The 14392-nt window shown below is 36.4% G+C and overlaps 1 protein-coding gene across 1 annotated transcript in view; it reads right to left on the bottom strand.

Annotated features, from left to right (window-relative positions):
* map4k6 (mitogen-activated protein kinase kinase kinase kinase 6) overlaps positions 1-14392 on the bottom strand; it is a 49902-nt gene that overhangs the window by 11549 nt on the left and 23961 nt on the right. Inside the window, exons 13-21 of the mRNA XM_049466740.1 lie at positions 14079-14157; positions 11173-11234; positions 9731-9777; positions 8707-8745; positions 6879-6924; positions 6647-6767; positions 5229-5417; positions 4103-4215; positions 117-158 (exon numbers count right to left, since the gene is read on the bottom strand). Coding sequence (XP_049322697.1) covers positions 117-158; positions 4103-4215; positions 5229-5417; positions 6647-6767; positions 6879-6924; positions 8707-8745; positions 9731-9777; positions 11173-11234; positions 14079-14157 — 738 coding nt within the window. The remainder of the gene's footprint in view (positions 1-116; positions 159-4102; positions 4216-5228; positions 5418-6646; positions 6768-6878; positions 6925-8706; positions 8746-9730; positions 9778-11172; positions 11235-14078; positions 14158-14392) is intronic.

The raw sequence follows: 14392 nt of genomic DNA, 5'->3' as shown, positions 1-14392 counted from the left end.
ATTCAACAAAGGTAAGAACTTTTTACCATGTTTTACTACAACAAAAATCAATTTAACACCGGAGTTCAGCAGTGTTAAATAGATTTAGTAGCAATATTGGATTAAATAAGGCTTACATGTACGTGAGGTGTGGGTGGCAGTCCATGAACATCTGCTCTCTAAAAAACGAAGAAACATATTGAAGAAAAAGATGATTAAAGTTGAAGTAAATCTCCTTGCCTTAAAATACAACACTTGATTTTATGTGCTAAATAATCTTCATGTCTTTATGTGCTAAATAATATATATTTACTCTGAAAAGAAAAGTTATTACTGTTAATCCTACAAAAACAACGCAGTATCTGTGCCTGGAAGAATATTGTGATACGATTTCAAGCCCCCCCCTAAAGTGGATCAAACCTTTTCATGTTAATAAGCATTCCTCTCATTTACCTGCCTGCTGAAACACCATTGGTCAGGTAAACGAGTCTAAAAAGTTTTAACACAGGAAAACTGTTAAGGTGGAATGAAATGTGTTTAAGGTGGAAGGGATATGTGAACAAAAAACTAAAAGCTTCATACACTGCAGTAAATACACCTAGTGAGGAAATAGTTACTTTTGTTAGCATTTTACTGTGGAGTGAAACATGTACATTTTCCCACACATGATAAAGGCCTGTTCAAATTCCCTGCCTATTCTCAACCTTCATTCTTTACTGTTTCCACTTTCTGATCATAAACTTATCCTGTTTACAGCTCCGATGGCCTTTTCCCACCGCTCTACCACAAAACATATTTCTTTCCGCAAGACTCAATCTATTGATCCTCTTCTTCTTAACCAATCTCTTTCTCTTATCTTTCCTGTTACCTTGGCTCCCTCATCTCCTGAAGCACTAATGCTAAACACTGCTCTCTCTGAATCACTGGAAACATTAGCCCCTCTGAAAACAAAAACAGTGACCTTCGCTACGTCCTCCCCCTGGTACACTGCTGATCTTCGTACCATGAAGCAGGCTGGACGCCAGCTTGAGCGGCTATATAAAAAGTCCAGACTTACTGTTCATGCAGATGCATACAAGCAGCATTTGTCTGCCTATAGAGATGCTCTTCAGGATGCTAAAACAAGCTATTTCTCCAATCTCATAAACAATCAGCATAGTACTAATCAGTGGTACCTCTCTTCAACAATTACAAAACTCTTTAAAGCCCCCGACAACACCCTTGTTCCCTCTACAACACTCTGCAATGCTTTTTTACACTCATTTAAATCAAAACTAGGAAATATACACAGATCTCTGATCTCAGATTCCTCTGAACCCTTTTCCCATCACTCTCATACCAACCGCCCCTCTCTGTCCAGCCTATCTTCTTCCTCCCTGAGTGCTTTTAACTGTGTCGACTCGTCTTACATCTCTAACATTGTTAGGTCCTCCAAGACTACAACATGTGCCCTTGATCCACTTCCTACCAACCTAACTAAAGCCTGCCTACCCTCACTTCTTCCCCATCTCACCCTTCTTATTAATCAGTCACTCCTCCTTGGACAGGTCCCATCTGTTTACAAAATTGCTGCAGTTAAAACCATACTTAAAAAACCTGGTCTTGAACCTTCGGACCTTAACAATTACCATCCTATCTCCAATCTTCCCTTTCTGTCTAAGATTCTTGAGAGAACTATAGCCAGCCAACTGCAAGAGTATCTCGAAACCAACAGTCTCTTTGAACCTTTTCAATCTGGGTTCCGACCATTTCACAGTACTGAAACAGCTTTAGTGAAGGTCGTGAATGATCTGTTGGTAGCTGCTGATGCTGGGTCTCTCAGCATCCTTTTGCTCTTGGACCTAAGTGCAGCATTTGACACAATCAACCATTCCATCCTCTTGTCACGGCTGCATGAACTTGGCATTGTTGGCACTGCGCTGGATTGGTTTTCATCCTACCTAACTAACAGAAAACAGTACATCACACTCTGTGGCTATTCCTCCTCTGCCTCTGTGATTACACAAGGGGTTCCTCAAGGATCAGTCCTTGGACCTCTTCTCTTCATCATATATATACTTCCCCTTGGACGTATATTGCATCACTTCAACATTAATTTCCACTGCTATGCGGACGATACCCAAATTTACATCAATACCAGTTCAATCAATAATCCACCCACTGCACATATAGAAAGCTGTCTAACTGAGATCAAAAGCTGGATGAAGCAAAACTTCCTCATGCTAAATGACAATAAGACTGAACTCATACTGATTGGCTCTAAGTCGGTCCTTAACCACACTCCCCCTCTCTCCCTCAAAATTGGTGACATACAGCTCTCACCATCTGCACTGGTTCGAAATTTGGGTGTCGTCCTCGACTCCACTCTTTCATTCACAGCACATGTAAGCACTGTCGTAAAAACAGCCTTCTTCCATCTGCGTAACATAGCTAAGATTAGACGGTCCCTCTCTCAATCAGCTGCTGAGCTCCTCATTCACGCATTCATCTCCAGCAGGGTAGACTACTGCAACGCCCTATTAGCTGGCATTACCTCTTCTTCTGTCCACAAACTCCAAATGATTCAAAACTCTGCTGCTCGGTTGCTCACCTACACTCGCACTCACGATCACATCACACCTGTTCTTCAAGATCTTCACTGGCTTCCGGATTCTCCTACTTACCTATAAAGCCTTAAATAACCTGGCACCTCCCTATCTCTCTGACCTTCTTCATCCCTACAAACCTTCCCGCTCTCTCAGATCCTCTACTGCTGGGCTTCTAAATGTCCCGTCATCCAATCGTCGTAGTTTCGGTGATCGGGCTTTCTCCAGGATCGCTCCCCGACTATGGAATTCTCTTCCAACTGCACTCCAACCCACTCTTCCCATATTTAAATCAAATCTTAAAACTCATCTATTCTCTCTTGCTTATGGTCTCTCTTCTGCTTAACATTATGTTTGATCTCACATACTATAGTACTGCTGAGTTGGAGCTCCACTGTAAATGTTGTACCTGTATTGTCTGTGTATTGTATATCTGTATCTTTGTACCAATAATTGTAAGCGTCTTTGGGTTTTAGAAAAGCGCTATATAAAAATAAAGTATTATTATTATTATTACTCACATGAGCAGTTTTACACTAAACTGGTTTATTACATTTTTAAATGTAAGATTTAGTTTCTATCTTTTTATTAGGCTACTATAATTAACAATAGCCAGGCTATATAAATGCATTCCTACATATCTCCTTAATATTTAATACTGTAGTCCCAGTGTCAAAATATGTGAATGAGATGAGGGATGAAATCCTTATTTATCTACAGGGATTTTCAGTTACATTATTATTTTCTATTATTATTTTATTATTTTATTTTTTATTATTTTATTTAGAACTAAATAACAAAATATTCCTGTGGGAGAGATCCTGTTGAATTTGAATTCAAATGTAATAGAGAGAAAGCTGATGAAAAATAGTAGCCAGTAGCATTGTGTGTGTGTGTGTGTGTGTGTGTGTGTGTGCAGGATTAACTGTGGATTTTAGTGTATAATATATATTTATGAGTATAAAGGTTATTGTGTGGTATATATGTGCTACATTAGCTGATGTAATGGGTTTATCTTTTACGTGCTGTAGACACGTGAGACACTGTAAGGATTGTAAGGCTTCAGTTTAGTGAAGTACAGGTTTAGTGAAAGCCTGCTCTGCACTGTTTTCCATTTACACCCCGAAGAAATACCTGACCCCCCCAATTATCATTGTATATTTGGCACCCTGCTCCGGCTGCTAATGGAGAAGCAGCAGAATAATCTACTGTACTCTCTCTAAATGTCATTTCCACAAAAAAACAAGTCTAGCAATCTAGCAATGTTTTTTGTATAACTATACAGCTACTTCCCACAGAGGAGAATAACCCAAACTGCTCAGCACACTGCCACCAGGTTCAGAACCCCTGCAGTAGGAGATTCATTCTGATGATCTGTTTAGATGAATCAGATCTAATCAGATGAACCAGATCTAATCAGATTAATCAGATGAACCAGATCTAATCAGATTAATCAGATGAATCAGATCTAATCAGATGAATCAGATGAATCAGATCTGATCAGATAAATCAGATCTGATCAGATGATTGATACTCACCGAGTCTTCAGTCTTCCTCCGGAGCGTGCTCCACTCAGGTGAGAGAGGCTGACGGGGAGGAGAGCGACTCCTGTTTCCTCCTGGATCAACTGCTACAGATCCTCGTGATAATCCTGTTCACCACATCATTACACACATCAGTGATCACACTCAGGTACAAATCCTGTTCACACCTGACATTAACATGAGTATCACTCTGCTCTAAGGAGCAGAATCTACTTAATTGAACATATTGATTTAAGTATTTACTTAAAATACATTTTAGCACATTAATATTATGCTTTCATCAAATTTTTGATAGTAAACTTCAAAACTTCTGATCATACTTTTTAAAAAGTACAATACAGTATATTACATTTTTAGTTTAATGTAATTCAATATACTTCCAAATATAATTCATAACTTTTATTCCTTATTTAAGCTCTCCTCTTAGTACCTGTTTTACTTAATCTTATTTATTTTTAACTTTTTTTCAACTTTAGTTCTTCTCTTAGTTCTTTTATTTCCTTATTTTATATTAATTTTTTAAATAGATTTGTACTATTGCTTTTTAACTTATTTTGATTTTCATTTATGGTTATTAATACTATTATTATAATTAGTTTTTTTAATCATTATTCATTTATTTATTTGTATTTATATTATATAATGTAAACGTTAGATTTAACTTTTTTAATTTAAACTGCTTTTTTGTTGTATTAATCTTATCTTATTTTAATATTAATTTCTTATCAATTAAACCATTTTTTTTATTCTACTTCAAATTTTTATCTATTTTTTGTCTTTTATTTACTGTTATTTTAAAATGATTAAATTTTGTTATTATTTCCTTTGCCATGTCAATCCCAGTATTTGTAAATGCTTGGCTACACTGAAAACATTAAGAAAAAAGAGACAAGAAATTTAAGTAATTAACTCTTGATGAGTTCAGCACAGCTGTTAACTGAAAGCCATTCAAATCACCCAGGATGCATATCAGGTGTGAACAGAGGCTCATGCTGTATATTCTCTCTCAGAAATCACTTTTGATGGACACACATGCAGGATTTAGGAGAAAATATATATATAAAAATAAGTAGACAATCGCGTAAATCATTACATGACCACTTCATTTGCTGCACTTTACCCTCAGTTGGAGTCGAGCAGAGGGAGCCAAGACTGGAAGAATCATCGAACAGTGAGGAGTCGCTAAAGAAGCTGGAGTTAGCCAGGAGCGAGAGATCGGACAGTGTTGAGCCAATCAGCAGCGTCGATTCACTCAGTGGGTTGGGTTTAGTGTCTGTGTGAGGCGTAGAGCCGATGTGAGGTAAAGAATCTGAAGAGGAAAAAATAAATATAATAAATTTAAATTAAAAAACTAAATTAAGACTTGTGATTCCTTGTTTGTATTATCTGACAAACTAATATTCCAAAATAATAATACAAATATAATATAATTTAATATACTATTATAGATTTTCACAAACAAAAACTGAGAACACAAAAAAAAAGAACAGTTCATAGGTTCCAGTGCAAAATTGGCAAATTTGGTGAATTAACTTACCACAGTATTGTCTTATTTTAGTGTAGAATAGTTAATTTTTTTATTATTTTGTATTTAACTTTTAATAATGCAATGCACGAACCCTTTACTTTTAGCAATTAACATGTCCTCCAGTCCTGTAAGGGGAGCCTCGTAAGAAATGAAAACATTTAAAAATGTAATAAAAAAAACAACCAAGGGTCCCATAATAGTTTTTGTCTTTGGAATACTTTTGAGAGATTTATTTAAGACAAATTACCGTATTTTTCGGAATATATGGCGCATTTTAAGTCCTAAAATTTTCTCAAAAATGGTCAGAGCTCCTTATAATCTGGTGCTCCTTATGTATGAATTCTACCAGTCAGGTATTAAGAAGCAGTAAAGACACTCCACTTAAGTATTAAAAGCGTTATAAGGGTGAGTTTTCAATGAAGTTTCTCCCTCAGTAAGGCTGGGTGCAGCAACATTAGCATCAGCATTAGCATTAGCGCTATCCGCAGCGCTAGTTTTTATGCCGTTCAGAGGCAAGTATATTTAACTGCATTATTAAAAAAAAGCTACATGGTATAAACCAATAGCTGATTGATAACTAGCGCTGCAGTTAGCGGCTAATGCTAATGCTGCTGCACCAAGCCTTAGTGCTGGAGAAACTTCACTGAAAACTCAACTTAGACAAAATACTGCCAACCTAGGCTTACTGTAAGTAAACGGAAGCATTTTACTTACTCTAATAAACAGTTTTTAGGAGAGAAATCTGTGTAAATTATTATTCAGTGCTTGTTTAACTTTAAAAGAAACCTTATTTTTTAAGAATTACAGTGTTTTGTTTACCTAGAACCTTCCTCAGCTTCACTATAAGAAGGGAAACATGGCGACTCACTTGCTCACTTCGATGTAGCATCCTTACTTGTAGTGATTTAATGCAGTACACCTTATAGTCTGTTAAATACGGTAAGGCCTATTCTTTTTTAAGCTACATGAAATTAAGGCGTTTTTAAGTTTTTTAAAGGATCTGCAGATACCCAGAGACAGGCCGGAGGGTTGTTTATCCTGTTTGACGGGCGGGGGATGATTAGCCGGCTGCGGCGGCGAGATCATCCTCTTCACTGTTCCACACTTATTATCATCTTCAGATAGAGAGCGCTGCATATCAAACACACACAGTAGGATTTATTATTATTAACTATTAAAATATACCAGCAAATATCAATAAAAAACAACATAAATACAAACAAAAGACAAAAATTGGCTTACGAGATCCACTACATCAGCAGAGGGCGCTCTCTTCATAGTCAGACTCCTGAAAACAAGGAAATACAAGGTTTTAAATACCAGATTTACACTGCAGACAAACCAGATTCTGGTCCAGTAGATCCGGACTGAAAACATCGCTTTTGATTGGACAAAACACAGACTGTGTATAGCTGGACAGAGCATCATCTCTCAAAAGTGAAGGCACCACAGGTCGGGCGCCCCCTGCTGTTCGGTTTCAGAAAGCTGTGTAACCCCACCCATCCCCATAGGTTTCAATGGCAAAACAGAACAACTTTCAATCACGTTTTTTTCTAATATACTGTAATTCTACCTCCTTTATTTAAATGCAGCAGCTTTAGTGTAACCTCTGCTTATATTGTAAAATTTTTATATCCCACAGAATTCGTTTTTTAAAACGTTATTCAGCTCTATTCAAAAAGGTGTGGTTATTGTAAAAGGGCTGGTTATGGGCGGGACCAATAACAGACCGTCAGCTCCGCTCCGCTCCGCAGCCTGTGACCTCGAGGCAGCCCTCAGGGGCGGGGTTATTTAAATGAGTAGGCTGTCTCTCCACAGTCTTTCTCCCTCCTCTGGTCTCTACTGCGCTCTACAGACTCGGGTTTCAGGATCCCCAACATGGAGGAAGACTTTGGCTTCATTTTCTTTGAATGAATGGGAACGGAGACACAACGTCCATCTTTTTTTACAGTCTCTGGGACAAAACTCAGGTCCTTTAGATATGATTATACAATATATGTACACCATATTATTTTTGAATATGGTGAATGCTACTAATATTATACCCTGAAATATGGTGTCATTATCACCCACCCCCCCTAATTATCACATCAGGGTTCTACTTTTTTTTTTACTGTTTTTATCAAAAGAAAAATGTATGGGAAAAATTTCCCATTACATATCTACTAGAGACAGATTATTATATATGTCCAGTATCATTTATTTTACTTTAATCCTGAATATATGGAGGTATTTGGAGGTAGGGCTGTGCAATATTGTATCGTACACAATAATATCAACAACATTTTTGAATATCGCTAATAATATCATACCCTGAAATAATGTCATATTACCTACACCTAATTTAAATTATCATAATGTTCTCATTTCCCATTATATATCTAGAGACTATATATGTATATTTTAGTTTACTTTAATCCTGTATATATGAAGATATTTTAAGGGTATTATTATTATTATTATAAGTATCATGACTGATCATTCTGGATCATTGAATTCTGTTATAAATCTGATGAAATTCTTGTATTTTTTAAGGTCTATATATGCAATAATATATTTTCGTTTAAATTTTGTTGCAGTAGTGTATTCTCAATTTTTTTTTTAATTCAGTGTTTTGTCATATCGCCAAGAGTATCGTTATCGCGAAAATACCATGAAATATCGTGATATTATTTTAGGGCCATATCGCCCACCCCTATTTGGAGTGCATTATTAATATTACTATTATGACATTCTGGATTATTTACTTCTGTTCAGATAAATCTGATTAAATTATTGTTTTTTTTTTAATGTCTCAGTTATTAGCGGTGTTCCATATCATATTGTATCGTATGCAATAATAACATTTCATTTTCATTTTGAAGCAGTAGTGTATTCTTAAAATATATATTTTTTTAATTCAGTGTTTTATCATATCGCCCAGAGTATCGTTATCGCACCCACCCCTAGTTCACACCACCTTTTACACCTGATACTTTGATTTAGATCAAAGTTGCTTTGTCACAATGTTGTCTAAAAGCCTATTGGTTAAATAAATAGAAATGAAATTGAAATTAAAATATACTCTTACCTCTCAAGCAACGCTTCCTCAACACATTCTAAAAGACTCCTGCAATAAAAAAACACACAAATACAACAGAGTTCAGAACACATTCCTCAAGAACACACACACACACACAATATCCTTATGTTGTGTATGTATTGTGTCTGAACTTGTGTACATATAGTGTTCAACTATAGGTTATAGTTGTCTTTTTCTTTTTGTTTTTAGAGCTTTTTTTATTATTTTTTTTATTTAGTATTCTTTTGTCACGTGCATTTAACTACCATATTTTTTGGATTATAAAGCTCACTGGATTAGAACACTAGTAAGGAACAGGGGTGTCGCCATGTTTTTTGTCTTCTAATTCGGCAGGTCTCACCGCTGGGTGGGGAGACCTGTAAAGCTATGCTTAGTTCAGTAAATAAAACTATAATTCTTAAAAAACTACTTTATTTTAAAGTTAATCGAGTGCTGGATGTTAATCTACACTCATTTCTCTACTGAAAACTGTTTATTTGGGGGAATAAAGCACATCTGTTTATTTACACTAAGCTTAGATATCCAGATTTACATTAAGGCTGGGTGCAGGAGCAGCATTAGCATCAGCAATAGCGGCTAACCACGAATAGCGCTAGCCGTGGTTAGCGTCTAATGCCGCCCGACAGCACTACACTTAGAAACCCTGAGTATTCAGGTAAGTCAGTACATGTGTAAACCTGCAGACTACAGGCCTATAATACTCACCTCTGAACGGGGAAAGAGCTAGCACTTAGCACGGTTAGCAGGTAATGCTAATACTGCTCCAGCAGTGCTAGCCAAGGATTTTAAATGTGCCTTATACTGTGAAAAATACAGTATGATGTGTGATTAATATTTGTTATGTATGCTATATCAGTTGGAACTCATGAATAATAGCGGCCATTGTGATAGCAGCTAATGAGGATCCAAATAAAGCAATAAAACAATAAAACACACATTAAAGGTATATACTTTATCAGTTACTACAGAACTACGCCAGAGGAAGAAGAGAAGGGAGGAGAGGAGAACTTACGGAGAATCTTTTTCATCACTCATAGAGCTCCACTCATCATACGCTCCCTAGTAATGAAACATAAACATGTTAAAAAACTATTATAATAAAATACATATAACCATAATTAGCAATCTGCATTTAGCATAATGAGAATCAGTGCTGAAAACAGGTCATTTTTTTTTTTTTTAGATTTGCACTAAATATGTTATCTTGTTTCAATCTCATATTTTGATAGAACCAAAAGTTTCTAACTTTGTAAAATCGAGGCCTATAAACATATTTAACCATTGATTTGTCAAAATATCACACTCTAAATGAGATATACATGATATTTGTGAATACTGCCTTGTAGAACTAATACTGTCGAAATTGAAATTTCAACATTGTTTTAATAATTATTGAGGTTCACACTTTGCTGAGTATTTTTATACTTTTGAAACTTGTAAGCCTTGGCCAAAAATCCTGGGACTAGTTCGCAAAAGTATTATGTGTGTTACGCTTATTATGGAAAATTGGGGACAGATCTTAATAGTCAAAAGTTTAACCATTGTTGGTATTTTCTATTTCACTGAATTACAAACAAATATAAATTAAGAGTAGTTTTTATGGTTCAAAAGTTTTTCATTAAAACGTAAATTGGTGCGCTATAGCGCCCCCCTATTGGCAAATCAGTGTCATTTTTTGGTTGTCCACTGAGATGTTCTGTTTAAATCTTCCTAATCATTCAGTTTGTAAGTTTTCAGCTACTTAAATAAAAAAATTCTGACACAGAAGGATAAATTTCCATATGTCTACCATACTGTTTACAGATGTCAACGTTATTTTGTTAATTATTTACTTACAAACTCTTTTTGTGTACCAAATCTGAAGTCATCAAACAAAAATCCACTTCACGTTCAACCATTAATATGTCAAAATATCACACTCTAAATGAGATATACATGATGTTTGTTACTAGTGCCCTGTAGAACCAACACTCAAAATTACAAAATTTAACATTGCTTTGATAATTATTGAGGTTCACACTTTGCTAAGTATTTTGATACCTTTGAAACTTGTAAGGATTGGCCAAAAACCTAGGACTAGTTCGCAAAAGTATTATATATGTTACGCATATTATGAACAATTGCAGCAGAGCTTGATAGTCCAAAGTGAATCACATATAAAGAGAATTTTGAGAGTAGGTCTTGTGGTTCAAAAGTTATTCATTAAAGAGTAAATTGGTGCGCTACATTGCCCCCCATTAGCCAATCAGTGTCATTTTTGCTGTCCGCTGAGATGATATTCATAAAAACATGATATATTTATGAATAGAGCCCCGGTGGGCCAAAACATTGTTTTGATAATTATTGAGGTTCGCATTTTGATACCTTTAAAACTTGTGAGGATTGAACAAAAATCCTAGGACTAGTTTGCAAAAGTATTATATGTGTTATGAACATTACATGTGTTCTTCTCACCAGAGAATCAGGGCAGGGGTCTGTTTCTTTACGCATGGGCGGTCCAAACTTCACCTGATCAACTAGAGAAAGAGGGGGAGGAGCATATATGAGTTTAAGGTCACTGCAGTGAATTCTTTATTCACTCTTACCAAAAAACACTTTTAGAAACCACACTACACAAGTGTGGTTCTCTTCTTTTACTGTACAAATAATAAATTACAGTATTATATAGAATAACTGCACTTTATTTCAATTCAATTTAATAAATGCTCATAATAAATAATCTTTTTAAACCTTTTGTAAAGCAGATCTTCTGAATATATCTACACTGATGGGCGTGGTGTTCTGGAAATGAGGTGTGTTCAGGTACATTTCTGGAGTTTTATCTTGTTTATCTTGGTAACAGAAAACACAGGAGCTCCACTGACTGAATACAACCTAGACAGACGCCAACAGTCAGACGTTCATCGCTATCTCGGTAACACAGGCGCTGCGCCGAGCCGAGCGTACACCCCCATTTATTACACACACATGAACACACAGCAGCACAAACCCAACTTTTACATCAACAATAAACAGAATAGTAAATAAAATAACATTGCTGTTCCCGTAAATGAGCTGCTGGAGCTCCTTCACAGCGTCAACCAGCAGCTCAGTTTCCTCTGCTGAGAAGAGTTTGTTGAACACGTCCAGGTAGCTGCACCGTTACAATAGCAATCCACCAAAGTCAGAGCTCACCTGGTTCTGATTGGTTTATTATTTCACGTTACGCCCAAAATAAGCCACACCCATGATTAATTAATTAAGAGAATTAGTACATGCCTTTTGCTTTGTGTTTCGAGTCGTGCAAGGTGTACTTTTCCCGTTGTTACGATAGCAAAGCTACACGGTGCGGTACGGTTGATGGCTCACTATAAGATAAATAGTTTATGTATTGTGTTATGTGAAGTTGTCCTTCAGAAAGGCAGGTAAATTTCAGTGATACTGTCTCTTTAACACACACACACAAACACATACACACTCTCACACACACACACACACACACACACACACACACACACACAATGCCTCCCTTCATGGCATTAGAGTGGGCGCTCAGATACAATAGTGATCAGTGTCCTGATGGCTCTGGCACGCCGCCACGGCACGCTGTAATCCTCCCAAACACTAACACACACCTCTCAGTAGATAATGCCACATTCCTGCCTTTCAGAGAGGCCACGCCCACTGGCATCACTGACCTATCACTGCTAGCCTCTATGATATCGGTAATATCACCCAGCTGGCAGCACTGTCACTACAAACCGAGAACACGGACTAAAACTGATTAAACTGAGTGTAGAATATAAACACATGAGGCACAGTATCATAGGCTGCGTTCACATTACAAACCACGTTGCTCAAATCTGATTATTTACTCAGATCTTGTCGGTTCACATTCACTGTAAATGTAAGTGATCTGTATCTGTGTGTAATGTGAACGAATCTGTTCCTGAATCGTCTCACATGCTGCACATTGATACCTGTATAAACGCCTCCTTCTTCACCAACAACAAAACCCCTCATATTAGAGAGAGGAGAGACTCGTAGCTTTATAAAGGGAAATGGATGAGTTAGCAGCTCATATGTGGAGCATCTTTTGCTGGAGTGGAGAGTAAACAGCTGCTCTGAAGTTCATGCTCAGGTCCAGGAGGAGAAAAAAGGACAGGCGGTTTGCTTTTGCTGTTTTTTTTGCAGCTATAGCTGCACAGCTGCACCAAGAGATGCAGTGTGGGTACGAGAGAGAAGCACGTAGCGCTAATGCTAATGCTAATGCGTAAAAGCAAAGAGATGCATGAATTCTGCATGATTAGACCGTTCAAATTCATGTCGCATGTCCGTAGATTGGGTACGTATTTGATTTAGGAACACATATGAACGTGACTCAAATCTGATTTGAAAGAAAAAAAAAAAAAAACGGATTTGGCACGTACACACAACCATGAAAAAATCAGTAATGTGAGGGAGGGTACTGTACATTTTTCAGAAATAATTGTGATAGCGATATCATTGTCATTTTACAACAATTTTATTACAGAAGCTTTTTTTCAAGGGGATAATTTTAGGGACTCAACAAATATTCAGCATTTTGCTGATTTCCTTTTTTGTCCTTTTCAGCCAAATAACTGCAAAAACTGAATAATTTACAGTATCAGTAAAGTTTGTGTGATCCACATTATGAAGGAACACATAAGAAATCATGTAGTAACTAAAAAGTGTTAAACAAACCAAAATACTGCTATTCTAATCATAAATTCACCTCAGCAGTGCTATTCTAATCATAAATTTACCTCAGCAGTGCTATTCTAATCATACATTTACCTCAGCAGTGTTATTCTAATCATACACATTAACCTCCGAAGTGCTATTGTAATCATACATTTACCTCGACAGTTTGATTCTACTCAAACGTGTATCTCGGCAGTGCTATTCTAATCATACATTTACCTCAGCAGTGCTACTGTAATCATACAATACGTCAGCAGTGCTATTCTAATCATAAATTTACTTCGGCAGTGCTATTTCAATCATGCCTTTACGTCAGCAGTGCTATTCTAAATCCTTAATGTACCCGAGCAGTCCTTTTATATTTGGACATTAACCTCTGCAGTGCTATTGAAATCATAAATTTACCTCAGCAGTGCTATTCTAATCACACATTTACCTCAGCAGCAATATTTTAATGATACTGAAGTTTTGTAACAGCTTTTTCCTTTATAAATGTATATATATATATATATATATACATTTAATTGGCCCTAAAACCCAAAAATGTTTTTAAATAATTTATATTATCCATATATATATATATATATATATATATATATATATATATATATATATATATATATATATATATAATATATAACTGTTGATATACTTACACTGTTCCTCAGAAAGAGTTCTCTGAACAGGCAGGTGCTTCCCTAATGATGTTATCTTATCAGGAAAAGCACTGCAGGTCTGTGGACACACACACACACACACACACACGGAAAATACAGCTTATTCACTCAAACACTGAACCACACCCACCCCATACAGTTTAATCTGCTTTGACTAATCTGATGCAACGACACGTGATGCTCCACTTATGACTCTGCTCTGATTCATGCTGTTTCAGTTCTGTCAGAGTTAAAGGAGAACTCTGCACTGTGCCCAAACAGGCTTTTAGAATGAGCGATATGGGGCATATTTT

Source organism: Astyanax mexicanus, chromosome 17, assembly GCF_023375975.1.
Source record: "Astyanax mexicanus isolate ESR-SI-001 chromosome 17, AstMex3_surface, whole genome shotgun sequence".
NCBI lineage: Eukaryota > Metazoa > Chordata > Actinopteri > Characiformes > Acestrorhamphidae > Astyanax > Astyanax mexicanus.
This window is presented reverse-complemented; position numbering and strand designations above follow the sequence as displayed.